The sequence below is a fragment of the Coptis chinensis genome, chromosome 5, assembly GCF_015680905.1.
Source record: "Coptis chinensis isolate HL-2020 chromosome 5, ASM1568090v1, whole genome shotgun sequence".
Classification (NCBI taxonomy): domain Eukaryota; kingdom Viridiplantae; phylum Streptophyta; class Magnoliopsida; order Ranunculales; family Ranunculaceae; genus Coptis; species Coptis chinensis.
Genome location: NC_141460.1, coordinates 16,511,138 through 16,524,560, shown reverse-complemented (window position 1 = coordinate 16,524,560; position 13,423 = coordinate 16,511,138). Strand labels below are relative to the sequence as shown.

Genomic DNA, 13,423 nt, shown 5'->3' with positions numbered 1-13,423 from the left:
GATGGGCTCATTCAAAGAAACTATTGCAGACATCTACCAGTCACTTGTGTAATAGTTCTAAGGGAAACTTTCAAGCACCTATCTTCGAATAGCCTTATACCTAAGCCAAATGGTCAGGTATCAAACATGCTATTGGCTCAAATAGCCAATTTACTAACCCAAATAGCATCCTACTGGCGTGCTCACCTGTGCCACAATAAGTTATATCTAAAGGCCTTTATCTCAACCTTGGGGTAAGGGCAAAACACAATTCTGCAGAATCTGACATAATATCAACAAGGACAACTGAGCAGCCTTATAAGCTGGGCATATGCTTACCTATGATGGATAAGCTGGGCATTATCCTTACCTACAAAGAGTAAGTGCTCAAACCATGTGTATTGTGAAACCTGATGCAAACTATACGAAGCTTCACACTAACGCCTCCCCTATCTTTAACAAGGTGTGATTTTGCAGGAGTTATAAGAAATTCCGATGGTGAAGTAATGTTAGTTCTAGGGGTTCTCGTAGACTAAGAGATCAGTACTCTATCAAGAATTACAAGCCATACTGGTAAGACTCGGAATGCCTAATGCAGCAGAACGGGAATGTTATAGACTTACAATCGCTACTGACTCTTTAAAGAAAACACAGATATTGACAGCAGTAGAAAAATCACCCTGGAATTGTGTATTTATCCTCAAGAACAGTCCCTTTGCACAGTAAATGTCGCAGAAAATGCCCCAAATAACTGACACAAGATAACTCTCACTTAAAAACTAATGTCCTTCCACTCATTGTTAGAACTAATGTCATGAGAGGGCGGATCAATCCTCAGATCTTGGAACTTCTTCAGTAAGCAGGACTTGTAGCTCATGACTTCAGCATCCATTGAAGAATCACTAATAGATCTAATAACTGAATTTGCTCCAGCCCGGTAGAGAGCCAAAGCTACCTCATCTGCAAATCAAACATGGCAATCTAAGTGAGGCGTGTTTATCATTCACAAACGGAAATATATGAACAGTACAACGTTCCACAAAAAACCCCAAAGGCCTGCGACCCATCATGCTACAAAACCTTCTCAAGTTAAACAATAAGGATTATGCAATTGTCTGGAGATTAGTCAGGAAGCATCTAAATTCTACACATGGATGCCATGTTCGTACAGGGATGAAGCCTTCCACCTTTACTAAACAGAGCGGTGATCCAAAAAGGTGACACAATTCAAAATTTAGGGTTAGAGCTGGCCTCATTTCATGGAAGGAAAAGATGTGTTGTAGGTCATTTCGGACATATCAGCAACACACCTTTCCAACCGGTAAAGTTGTGCCGGTACTTAGAACTTATTATTTCAAGGAAGGACGTCTTATTGGACCACCGGTTCAAAAGTTCAATATTTTCCAGAGCAACACTCACTTATGCTCAAGAGTCATGAGCACGAAGATACTTGACATTGTTGTGTTCGAACTAACTTTTCCCAAGTTCAATTAATATCCATTCTAATTTAGTAATTTCTAACATGTATCTTGAAAGTTATCTTAAAAGAGAGATTAATACTCTCTTTCCACATTGTTATCCATCCTATTCAAACTGTAAGTAGACGAAGGAATGAGATTATTCTCATTTTTCTACTTGTTTCTTACTTATTCTTCCTCTTCGGATGTAAAACAATCTAGCCAGGACTTGTCTGCATCAGTACATGTATCAGACAAGAGTGTCCATGCGTCCAGTTAAATTTATTTAATTCTATTTTTTGAAAAACACTTTATACCAATGTTATACAGGTTAAACTATATCTTAAAGACGAAGTGTAATCAGCCAAGAAGGGAGGATTTAATTCATATGAACAAAAAATTATTACCTGATTGTGAAAGGGCGAAAAGAGCCTTTAGAGCTTCTTTACGTGTGCGGTCATCTTCGGCAACTTCCAACATATTTAAAAGCCCTTGAGCGCTGCCCAACTCTAGTATCTTCTTTCTCCTTTCATCTAGTAATCCAACAATAAAAGGGACAAAAATTGTCAACTACACTTTAATTCTGACTTCTAACCAAGAATCTTCTATTTCAACTGAATCTCGATGTTGCATCAAAACCGCAGGGCAAAAATAGTTCAGAAAGGTAAACTTTCCGGAGATACCTCCTTTTCTTGCTTAAACAGTTTACTCTATCAAATATGAAAAAGAATTATATGGAAATTCAAGGAATTCAGAACATATGAGGAACTCAAAGTAAGTTGTTTTTAGCAATTAAAACAAATTCGTGATTACTGTATCACCAATTTAGGCATAAGCTTCATTTATAAGTGTCTAGCCAAGATGCTATACCACAGCACCTAACAACCTCGAGGCCAGCTTTTTCAAGAGTTATTTACGACAAACATCATATGAAATGAAGAGCATTGCTAACCAGATTCAGATAATAAAATATAACAGTAACTGAGAGTACCATCAATAGCAATACGGGATAATTCATGTGCTCCCCTTAGTTTGGATAACGGATTCTTGAGTTTCAAGAGTTGCACAGATCGTTCTGAAAAATGATATGAAGAAAACTACTTACACTGGGAAAATTTTATTTGCAAAAGAAGGAATCATATATGAATTAGACCACAGTGTATTACCCATATCAGGATTGAAAAACATGACAGTCTGGTAAGAAATAACCGTACACATCCCAACACCAAGAAACGTCTCGATCCATCCTATTTTTCGTTCAGCATCTTCCTCAATTGAGAAGTTATCTGAAGATACATTAAATCATTTTCAAGTATAGCTGAAGAAGCATACATGCAGAAAAGATAGCATGCCTCCTCCTTTTAAAAATGGTACTTTTTTGGTCTGCACACTTACGGGTAATTTCCTAAACAAATACTGTAAAAATAAATTCGTCAAACTTTACATGATTTATATATTACGAAACAATTCAGAATATTAATATATACAAATAAAAACTTACAGTACTGAATTGTCTTAATAACGAGGTCATGCTGACTGAGAAACTTTCTCGGCGCTTTGCTTCTCCTTCTTGTTAACTAGTACCCTACACGGACCTACTTTACTTTTTATCAGGAGTTTATGACTATTGTTACCACGTAACCATATCTCTTTTTTCAACTTTTTCTTTTAAAATTGGTAAATTGTAAATAATCAAAAAAAATAGAAGGACAAATAATAAATGACCAAGTAACTAAAGAGATACAAAAAAAAATAATAAAAACTAATTCAACCGTAATCTTTTAAAGTATTTTAGATTTATAACGAAACTTTTTTTACAGGTTGTTTGTCCAACAACTAATTCAACCGGTCTCGTCATAACGAAACTTTATTGTTTGAGTGTACGTACGGTCTCACCATGTTGTTTGAGTATACACTCAAACGATACCATCATGTCGTTCTAGTGTACATCCATGCGTTCTGAGCTTGTCATTTGAGAATTGTCTCCTGGAATCTCCATGGAACGGTCTGATCGTGCCATCAAACGGTACCACCATATCGTTTGAGTGTACACTCAAACGGCTTGAACATATCGTTTGAGAGAGAGCTCTCTGTTTTTACCATGGAACGGTCTGACCATATCGTTTGGTATAACATGCAAGCGGTATGGCTGGGTCGTTTGGAACTTCTATGGGGCAACCTAGGAGAGTCGTTTGGACTAAAATAATTGAGAAGTTCTAAACCAAGGAAATTCTGCCTGATTAACCAATAAAAATTGATTACATAAATACCAATTACACTTTTCTTATACATAAACACTGAACACTTTTCTTATAATACAAAATCATTAATCGATCATAATTGTACAATAATTTATTTAAATAATGATCTGCAAAATTGAATTAGTAATGATCAATTATCAACACATCCCAATTGAATTAGCAAAATTGAAATCCGATTTAAAAAATTGGGTTAGGAATAACACAATTAGTTGCACCAACACAATTACATATGCACTCTGCACTCTTTATCTGTTATGACATAGTATCTATATAACCAAGTTAAAATATGTAATCAAACAAGCCAAAATCTAAAATAATGTAATAAAAAATGTCATAATCTAAAATAATAATTTGTTTTATATCTAAACTTGTTATTTTCCATTTTCTTTTTCAAATTGTGAATCATAAACTAGTTTGGGGTTTGGGGTTCAGGGTTTACAAATTTCGTACCAACATATTTCACTCAATTATTCGAAATAATAATTTGTTTTATATCTAAACTTGTTATTTTTTATTTTATGTTTCAAATTGTGAATCATAAACTAGTTTAGGATTTGGGGTTTAGGGTTCAGGGTTTACAAATTTTGTACCAACATATTCCACTCAATTATTCGAAATAATAATTTGTTTTATATCTAAACTTGTTATTTTCTATTTTCTTTATCAAATTGTGAATCATAAACTAATTTGGGGTTTAGCCGTTTAGGGTTTACAAATTTCGTACCAACATATTTCATTTAATTATTTGAAATAATAATTTGTTTTATATCTAAACTTGTTATTTTCCATTTTCTTTTTCAAATTGTGAATCATAAACTAGTTTGGGGTTTAGGGTTTAGGATTTAGGGGTTAGGGTTCAGGGTTTACAAATTTCGTACCGACATAAAAAAAATTTAATTTCAAACATATTTCACTCAATTATCCAAATCTAAAATAATAATTTGTTTTATATCTAAACTTATTATTTTCTATTTTTTTTCAATTGTGAATAATAAACTAGGTTGGGGTTTAGGGTTTACAAACATATTTCACTCAATTATTCAAAATATATCAAAATTTCAAATATCTCTACATATAATACTCAAGTTTCTCATTTACTCTTTACTCCTTTTTTCATACTCAATCAAATACTCAAGTTTCTCATTTACTCCTTACTATTTTCATACTCAATCAAAATCCTAAATGGAACACGAAGATGAAGAAGAAGCATTTGAGATAATGTTTGAGGTGCAACAACAAATTAGAAAAGGAGAAAATAGAAGAAATATTGAGGTGAAGAACAACCAATAGAAAGTAAAAAAGTTGAAGAAATAGAAAATGCGACTAGTTGAGAAAATGAGATGTGGAGAAATCGTCGACGACAAAGACAAGCAAACCTAAATTAATGATGTAACACTTTATTAGAATGAATACAAAACACTTGATTGATTAAATGAGTGAATGAATCTACAAGAGAGCATTAATTAGAATGAATGCAAAATACTTGATTGATTGAATGAATGAATGAATCAACAACATTTAGAACCCGAGCCCAAACGACACCTCTAGGTCGTTTGGGGACTCTAGCAACCAACATGGCTGGGTCATTTGGACCCTCTATGGAACTACATGACTAGGTCGTTTAGGAACCCTATACCTATTGGCTGATGTGGCTGGGATGTTTGGACTAAATTTAGTGAGAAGTTCATTTTTTTGGTGACTTTAAAATCCCTCATTACACAAATTGTTTTAGACTATTGTTTTATTCTATATGTAGGATCCTTTGCCGCTATTCGAGAACCGATCCTTTGCAAACTCGAATGACGTGGATTGTCAACCGATTTTAAGTGATACAACAGAAATATTTACTACGGAAGAGGTATGATGGAGTAGGCATTGATTTCATTTTTTTTTTAATTTTCTAAATATAATTTTATTAGTGTATTAATAATAGTTGTCGTTTTTTATGTGTTTAGGTCTTTCAAACACGTAGCGAGACAATTGGTTGGGCAACTGCTAGAGGAAAACAAGTTAATGTGGTTGTGGTAATTGAAAAGTCAGATTATACAAAGGAAACCGAGTAACAAGATTGAATTTGGCTTGCGAGTGCTCGATTGTGTATCAGTCACACAAGAAGGAAGGCAAAGGGAGGGCTAATAAAAGAAAGTCGGGAACCAAGAAATCGGGATGTCCATTTAAGTTAAAAGGTGTTTTCCAACGCGGCACTGTCGATAGTTGAAAAATATAAGTTAGAAATGGGGTATTCACAACCATGTATTGGCGAAGACCCTTGAAGGACATGCATTTGCTACTCGTCTGACCATTCCAGATCGAGTTCAAGTACTTGTCAGAGATGAGTAAGTGTGGAATAAAGCCTAAACAAATTTTGGATTCCATCAAGAATAGGTATCATGAAAACATATCTAGTATATCCTAAATTTACACTACAAGGCAGAAGGTGAGGAGATTGGATATGAATGGTCTCACACAATTGCAGAGATTGTGTGAGTTGTTAGCAAAGGAATATTATTTTGAAGAGTTGAGAGAGGATGAGAATACCGAGGAGATAACGGGGTTGTTATGGGCCCATCCAGAAGGTGTTAAGTTGGCTCATACTTTTCCAACAGTTTTCATGTTAGACGCTATCTTTAAAACTAACAGGTATCGGTGGCCTTTCGTACAGTTTTTTGGGGTGAGTTCAACGTGGAAGTCTTTTACCGTGTGTTAGGTGCTGCTTCAGTCTGAAACAACAGTCGACTATTGATAAACACCCAAAATTGTAATACTAAACCCTGTAGAGACATAGCATTTTGGTTAATTATGTGTTTAATAATCATGAAATAATTATATTTTCATACTTTTGCAGGTTTTTGCAGTTAACGTGAATATGATGATAAAACCTGCATCAAAGTACGGGAATACTGTGCATACTTGAAGTCTTCCCACTCAGCCCCAGTGAAGCCCAACAAAGCCTGACTAGAGCCGAAGATTTCAAAAGGACAAAACCAGTGCAGAACGAGTCCACGTGTAAAGAAGCAACAAACTTCTGAAGCTCACATCTTTCAAACCTGAATGCCGATTTCGGCAAGTGAAATGCCAGAACGACCAGGGCAACGAGCTCTATGTAAAGTCAGAAAGTTGTAAAAATACCAAAATCCGAGCCGCCATTAGACACAACATGTGGACCCATTTTGCGGGCCCACAAGAAATAACGAGTCATTATGCATAGACAAGTGGCAAGTGATGGACATTTTTGAGACACCTTGCAAGAAAAGACAAAACAAGAAATTAATGCATGATTAGATGTTTGAAAAGAAAAAAAATACTAACTTTGTTAAAAAAAGTTTGGAAGTTTATAAAGGAAAATACAAACTCATAAATATGGAAAGGCTTCACGTGAGATTCCCATGAGCTATATATTGAATGTTGGAGAAAGGAGGGGAACTTCTTGCATTTTCCATTTTAGTATTTACATTTCATACATAGTTTTTTTTCTTTCACTTTGAAGCTTTTGTATTAGGTACAGAAAGTCTTAAACTTCAAATAAAATTTATTTTCTTCAAGTCAAATTCTAGTTCTTCCTTTACTTTTTTTCACTTTTCATTTCATACATGCAAGACAATCAATCCATCCAAGGACCATGAGCTAAAACCCTCTCAAGGGGAGGGTTAATTATGCTCATGTGAGGATCAGGTTGCAATTTAGTATTCCAGAATCACTACTTAAGAAATAGGTTTAGATTATACATCTGGTCCCAAAATGACTGAGTCTGGCCAAGTTTGGAGTATTGATACTCCAGACCAGTCTCGCAAGAGACCCAGTTAACACTAGGTCAAGTCTCGTGCGAGACCCTATGGTGGTCATTAGCCCTCTGGTTTGTCCAGCTAATGCAAAATCAAACCAGGAGCTGAAATGATATTCCAGAGATAAAATGTTAATTCAACTCATCATGCTAGTGAGATGAACTCAGAGATGAGTGCATCTCACTAGGGACCGATATTCGATGCTGTTTTGGGTTTGTCTATGAACTCGAGACGGATTAGAGCTGTAGTGATAAGGTACTTAAAACTTTTGTAACTAACCTTGCATGATTATGATTAACCCTCTTCCTGTATCTCTCTTTTTATTTAGTTTACTTCGAAAGCAATCTTTGTAATTTTACGTTAACTTGCATTTCAAATTTTAATTGAGCACCATAAGAAATAAACTAAAATCCTACTCACTAATCCCTTATAACTGTAAATTCAGTTGTAAACCTTGCCTAGTCCTAAGGTTTGGATGATCCCTTACTCGACCTATGCTACCAACCCACGTAAGTAAGGTAACTTGCAACTAATCGGACATTTTACGGACTTTAGGCTCAAAAGAACAAAACCCTAAATGATTATTTATCAAATGGCGCCGCTGCACGCCTAAGGATTCAGACATTTAACATAACAACTGGAATACATCACTAGACAAGCCCCCCCCCCCTCCTACCCTATCATCTTTTCGATTTTTTATTTATTTTGCGATTATAACGTTTCTCTTAACTACTCGTACCAACTTTTAATTTTCTGCTTACAGGAACCTATGAACCAGATCGAAAGTATCATCCTTAGGGCATTCTAAGAATGCTATAAGAAGTTGAAGTTCTGCATTTATCACATAGTCTCGGACGAGACTTTCCAGGGTGGCGCGCGAGACTACACTGGAGTATCCTCCCTAAAGTTTTCAGGCCCAAATCACTTCCTTTCTCAGTGCTATTTTGGACTCTCTAGACCTGTTTATCTAACTTCTAGTATGTGCATAAGTTCAACTTGTTTAAGGAGTTAATTCGGTCGCTTAATTCTAATAGGTGGAATTGCGGGAAGCTCCAGGTTTCGCAGTTCTTCAACTCCTCCTCAAACTTTGTCGAGGAAATTAATTGAATTATTGCTATAACTTATTTTACATCGTGTATTTGCATGTTGGCATGAGAACTCTTTGCATATCTCGAATTTTTCCTGAGTATGTGTGGTTCATCATTGCACATTGCCGTTAATATGGTTAATATAATTTGAATATATTTGGATGTCTACGTGATTTCAACCCGCCTGCTTAGACTATTTTTGTATGTGTATGTTACATCCATTCACATACGCGGCATTACTTTGCATGAGTTTGTTCTCGGTATTCCTCTAGCTCGCATCTAGTTGCATGTATAGGTTATATGTTATGTATGTGTAGCTATATATTATTGCATGTGTATGACATGTTTCTATTCACGTATGAGTAATAAAGGGTTGCATGTGTAGTCTTCCTGTGTATAACTAGCATGTGCTAATTGCATGATTAGTCATCTATTTTGACATTTCTCATCTTTATTTGCATGTTTCGGAATCTAATCACATGTTTAGGCTACTTATGGTTGTGCGAATATATTACTTGTGTTTTCCCCCCTTCTCTATAATACATTAACTACATAAACTTAAAATAATAAAAAATCCCAATAATTTAATTTCATCATAATCATATTAATAATAATCACATAATATACCATCATCAATCATCATCATATTCCATCATTGTCTAGCAAACTTGAAAGAATGAGGTTACCTAATTAAGGAACGCACTAGCACGGACAACCTCCCTCAATTCTCTCATGTGACCTGGCTGTTAGAATATTCACAAGTTATCCTAGCTTACCTGCTCAAGTTAGCAACAGCTCAGGAAGACGTGGTTCACCTCACTCCTTCCGTAATTACTAATCTTCATGTCATAATTCATTTCTTATGAGCCTGGAATTAAAAATGGTGTTTGCATGAGACTACGGTTTGGTACTAATAAAGAATTAGAACATACATATCGTCGTCGAAAATACGATAAACAACTGCATAAGTTATCCCCTAGACAGAGTTTTTCCTCCGTAAACCAACCTCGTCAAGTATCTCAGTTGCCATTACCTCCCATAGTTATGGCCCAGGAAAATCCCATAGTAGAAAAGCCCCTTTTGGACTTCTATACTGCCTTACAAGAAGGACCTGCTTCCTGCATTAAACTCGATGAGATTGTAGGTGATTTTCGCATTCCGCCAAACGTTTTCGGATTGTTACCTGTTTACCATGGTCTAGACCATGAAAAACCATACAATCACCTTCGTAGGATCCATCAAATGGCCACCAGTTTCCACCATCCGATCGTTACCAATGAACAAATCTTGCTTAGGTTGTTTCCCTTCACCTTAGTTGATAAAGCTTTAGTTTGGCTCATGGGCGAAGCGCCGCAATCCCTTGACACATGGGCCAAGCTCGTACAAGCATTCATGAAAAAGTTCTATACTCAGAAGAAAACTATAAAGATGCTTCAGAAGATTCAATTCTTTCGTCAGCATCCCCATGAATCCTTTACGGAAGCATGGAGCCGATTTACTGATCTGCTTCTCGAATGTCCCCATCATCAACCCGACACCGCTATCTTAGTCCAGTCATTCTTTAATGGTCTCTCTGACCATCAGAAGAAAACACTAGATATCATGAACGGCGGCTGTTCCATGGACAAAGGCGCTATTGAAGCATATACTTTTCTCGAGAAACAGGCTTCACTAAACACCCATTGGGGTAACACTAATTCTTCCAGATCTTCTAAAGACACTCCTACCAAAGTTACGTCTATGTTCAAGGTCAAACCCGATCCGGAATTAAAAACTCTAATCGAGTCCTTTACCAAAAAGGTCGATGCTCTTTCGGTTCAAGTGAATGATCAAAAACCCAAACAAATCATGGCCGCCAACGCTTCCCCATGCCTTCTTTGTTTAAGTCCTGAGCATTCCGATTCTTATTGTCCTTTGGCATGCGAGTGCCCTCCACAACCATTTGAAGAGGCTTGTGATTTCAACATCCCTAATACACCTTGTCGACAACATCTGAATTTGGCTTGGCGTACCCCTGCCCAACAACTAGCTCCTCTGGGTTTCAACAACCCTCCTGTACGGTCATCCACGAACTGCAATTCCTACTGTCAAGGGAATCCTCCACAATTTCTGCAAAGGCAAAGTCAATTTCCCAACACCGCCAATATAGGGTACCAAAGCAATCGTAGCCTTGTTCCCGCTAATCCAGGTTATGGTTACCAAAATCAACTTGTAAACAATAACCGTGAACTTGTTCCTACTGCTCCACTGGTACAATCCACTGTCGATAAACAGCTGAAACTTTACTGACTTACATGAATCAACAGTCTCAAATCTTAGTATCTATCCAACAGTCTCTTTAGTTGTTAGCACAAGATAAAAGTCAAAAGAGTGTGTTTCTTGGCCAAGCAGTTCCCAATCCTAAGCCCACAAACACTGCTTTTGAACTCACCAATGCACTAGGATCTAGTAATCCCAGCTAAGGTGAGGTGAATGCCATCACCACCCTTCGTTAGGCTGAACCGTCGACAATCACATATGTTTGCCAAACATTCAACCAATGGAAGTCGCGGCTAACGTCCTTCCAACTCCTACCTCGCAACCAATAGTGGACAAAGTTGTCCCTTCCAAATCTGCAACCACGTCTCTGGGGAAAGACGCCACTGATCCATATGCGCGATTCTGCCCAAAAGCTCCGTTCCCTGCTTGTTTGATAAAGAACAAACCTGATGAGCATTTCGATGAGATCCGAGAAACCTTCAAAAATTTGACCATAAATCTATCTTTTCTTGATGCACTTAAGCATTTTTCCCAAGCATGCTAAGTTTTTGAAGGACATGTGCACCACCAAACGAAAAATGAATGTTCCTCAATAATCATTCCTTACTGAGCAGTTTCCTTATATTACTGCTACAAATGGTGTGGTTAAATACAAGGACCCAGGTCGACCAACTGTGCCATGCACGTTAGGCGACAAGTATACCGCTACCACCCTTTTAGACTTAGGCGCGAGTGTTAACTTACTTCCCTACTACTTATTCAAGCAGTTATGTCTTCATGAATTAAAACCTACCAGTATGACCCTGCAGCTCGCGGATCGCTCCATCAAGTACCCAAAGGGCATAGTAGAAAACGTCCTAGTCAAGGTCCAAGATTTTTACTACCCAATTGATTTTGTCATTCTAGATACCAAAGTTGCCTGTGACTCCATTCCTATCATTTTAGGACGTCCATTTCTTGCAACTGCTAGCGCTCTCATCAATTGTTGGGATGGTTCAATGATAATGTCTTTTGGGAACCTTTCTGTAGAAGTCAATGTGTTCTACTTAATGAAACAACTTCTCGATCCAGATATTGAGGTTGAGATTAGCATGGTCGATAGTCTGGCACAGGAATATTTCACAAACTCTTTTTCCGCAGACGAGGTACACCAATTTCTTTCTTTTGATAATCCTGAGTTTGACAATGTCTCGTACATTAAGGATATCCACACATTATTAGAGTCAGTATCACTATTTGACCCTACTACTGCGTTACCAACCAGTTCAGAAGAACCTGACTCGTTCTTTTCCATTGAAGAGGCGGTTCCTCACGAATCCTTGATCCCCAATCCTCCAACTCCAGATTTAAAGCCTCTACCCTCTGATATAAAGTATGTGCATCTCGATCCCGATAGTAGTCACCCTATAATAATTTCTTTCCACTTGACTACCGAAGAAGAAGCACATTTGATTCATGTCATTCGTGAACACCGCTCCGTTATCGATTGGTCCTTAGATGATATCAAAAGAATACACCCTAGTGTATGCACGCATCACATACATCTAGAGGACGGCACAAAGACAACGCGGGAACTACAACGTCACCTTAACCCCGCCATGAAAGAGGTGGTGAGGGAGGAAGTTTTACGTTTACTTGATGCGGGTATCATATACCCTATCTCTGATAGTGTTTGGGTTAGTCATGTCCATATTGTTCCAAAGAAGTCTGGCATTACAGTTGTGCGAAATGAAAATGATGATTGTATCTCCACTCGCATTCCAGTGAAATGGAGAATTTGTATTGACTATCGCAAACTTAATGCCGTAACACATAAATATCATTTCTCTCTTCCATTCGTTGACTAGATGCTGGAACGTTTAGCCGGCCATGCTTACTACTGTTTTCTTGATGGCTATTATAGCTACTTACAAATTGTCATCAATCTAGCTGATCAAGAAAAAACAACGTTCACATGTCCTTTTAGAACCTTTGCATGCAAATGAATGCCTTTTGGTATTTGCAATGCCTCTGATACTTTCCAACGCTACATGCTTCACATTTTCAGTGATATGGTGGAACGTTATATGGAAGTCTTCATGGACGACTTTTCCATTTATGGAAACTCCTTTGACGACTGCCTATCCAACTTTTCTAAAGTGTTAATGCGTTGTAAAGAGAAAAATCTGGTACTTAATTGAGAGAAGTGTCATTTCATGGTTACCAAAGAAATTGTTCTAGGTCATGTTGTTTCGAAAGATAGGATAGAGGTTGATAAAGCTAAAATTGTTAAAATTGCTTCTTTACCTATCTCCCGAACAGTTCGCGATATTCGTGTTTTTTTAGGCCACGCTGGGTTTTACAGGCGATTCATTCAGGATTTTTCTAAAGTTGCTCGACCCTTAACCAATCTCTTGCTTAAAGATGCAATCTTCGACTTTAATTTCAATTGCAAACAAGCTTTTGAAACTCTAAAAATTGCCCTGACTACCGCTCCTATCATTCAACCCCCTGATTGGTCTCAACCATTCGAACTGATGTGTGACGCTAGCGACTTTGCTATTGGCGCCGTACTAGGCCAACGACGTGATGACAAACCCATTGTCATTTAATACGCT

At 37.2% G+C, this 13,423-nt stretch overlaps 1 protein-coding gene across 1 annotated transcript; it reads right to left on the bottom strand.

Moving 5' to 3' along the window:
- Positions 1-469: 469 nt before the first annotated feature.
- LOC147496894 (uncharacterized) lies at positions 470-7,803 on the bottom strand. Its single transcript, XM_086559749.1, has 6 exons — positions 7,779-7,803; positions 2,938-3,101; positions 2,603-2,722; positions 2,428-2,511; positions 1,844-1,969; positions 470-939 (listed from the first exon to the last, which is right to left on the bottom strand). The coding sequence occupies exons 3-6, from the start codon at positions 2,652-2,654 to the stop codon at positions 752-754; spliced, it is 450 nt and encodes a 149-aa protein (XP_086415875.1). The 5' UTR covers positions 2,655-2,722; positions 2,938-3,101; positions 7,779-7,803; the 3' UTR covers positions 470-751.
- Between the last annotated feature and the right edge of the window lie 5,620 nt (positions 7,804-13,423).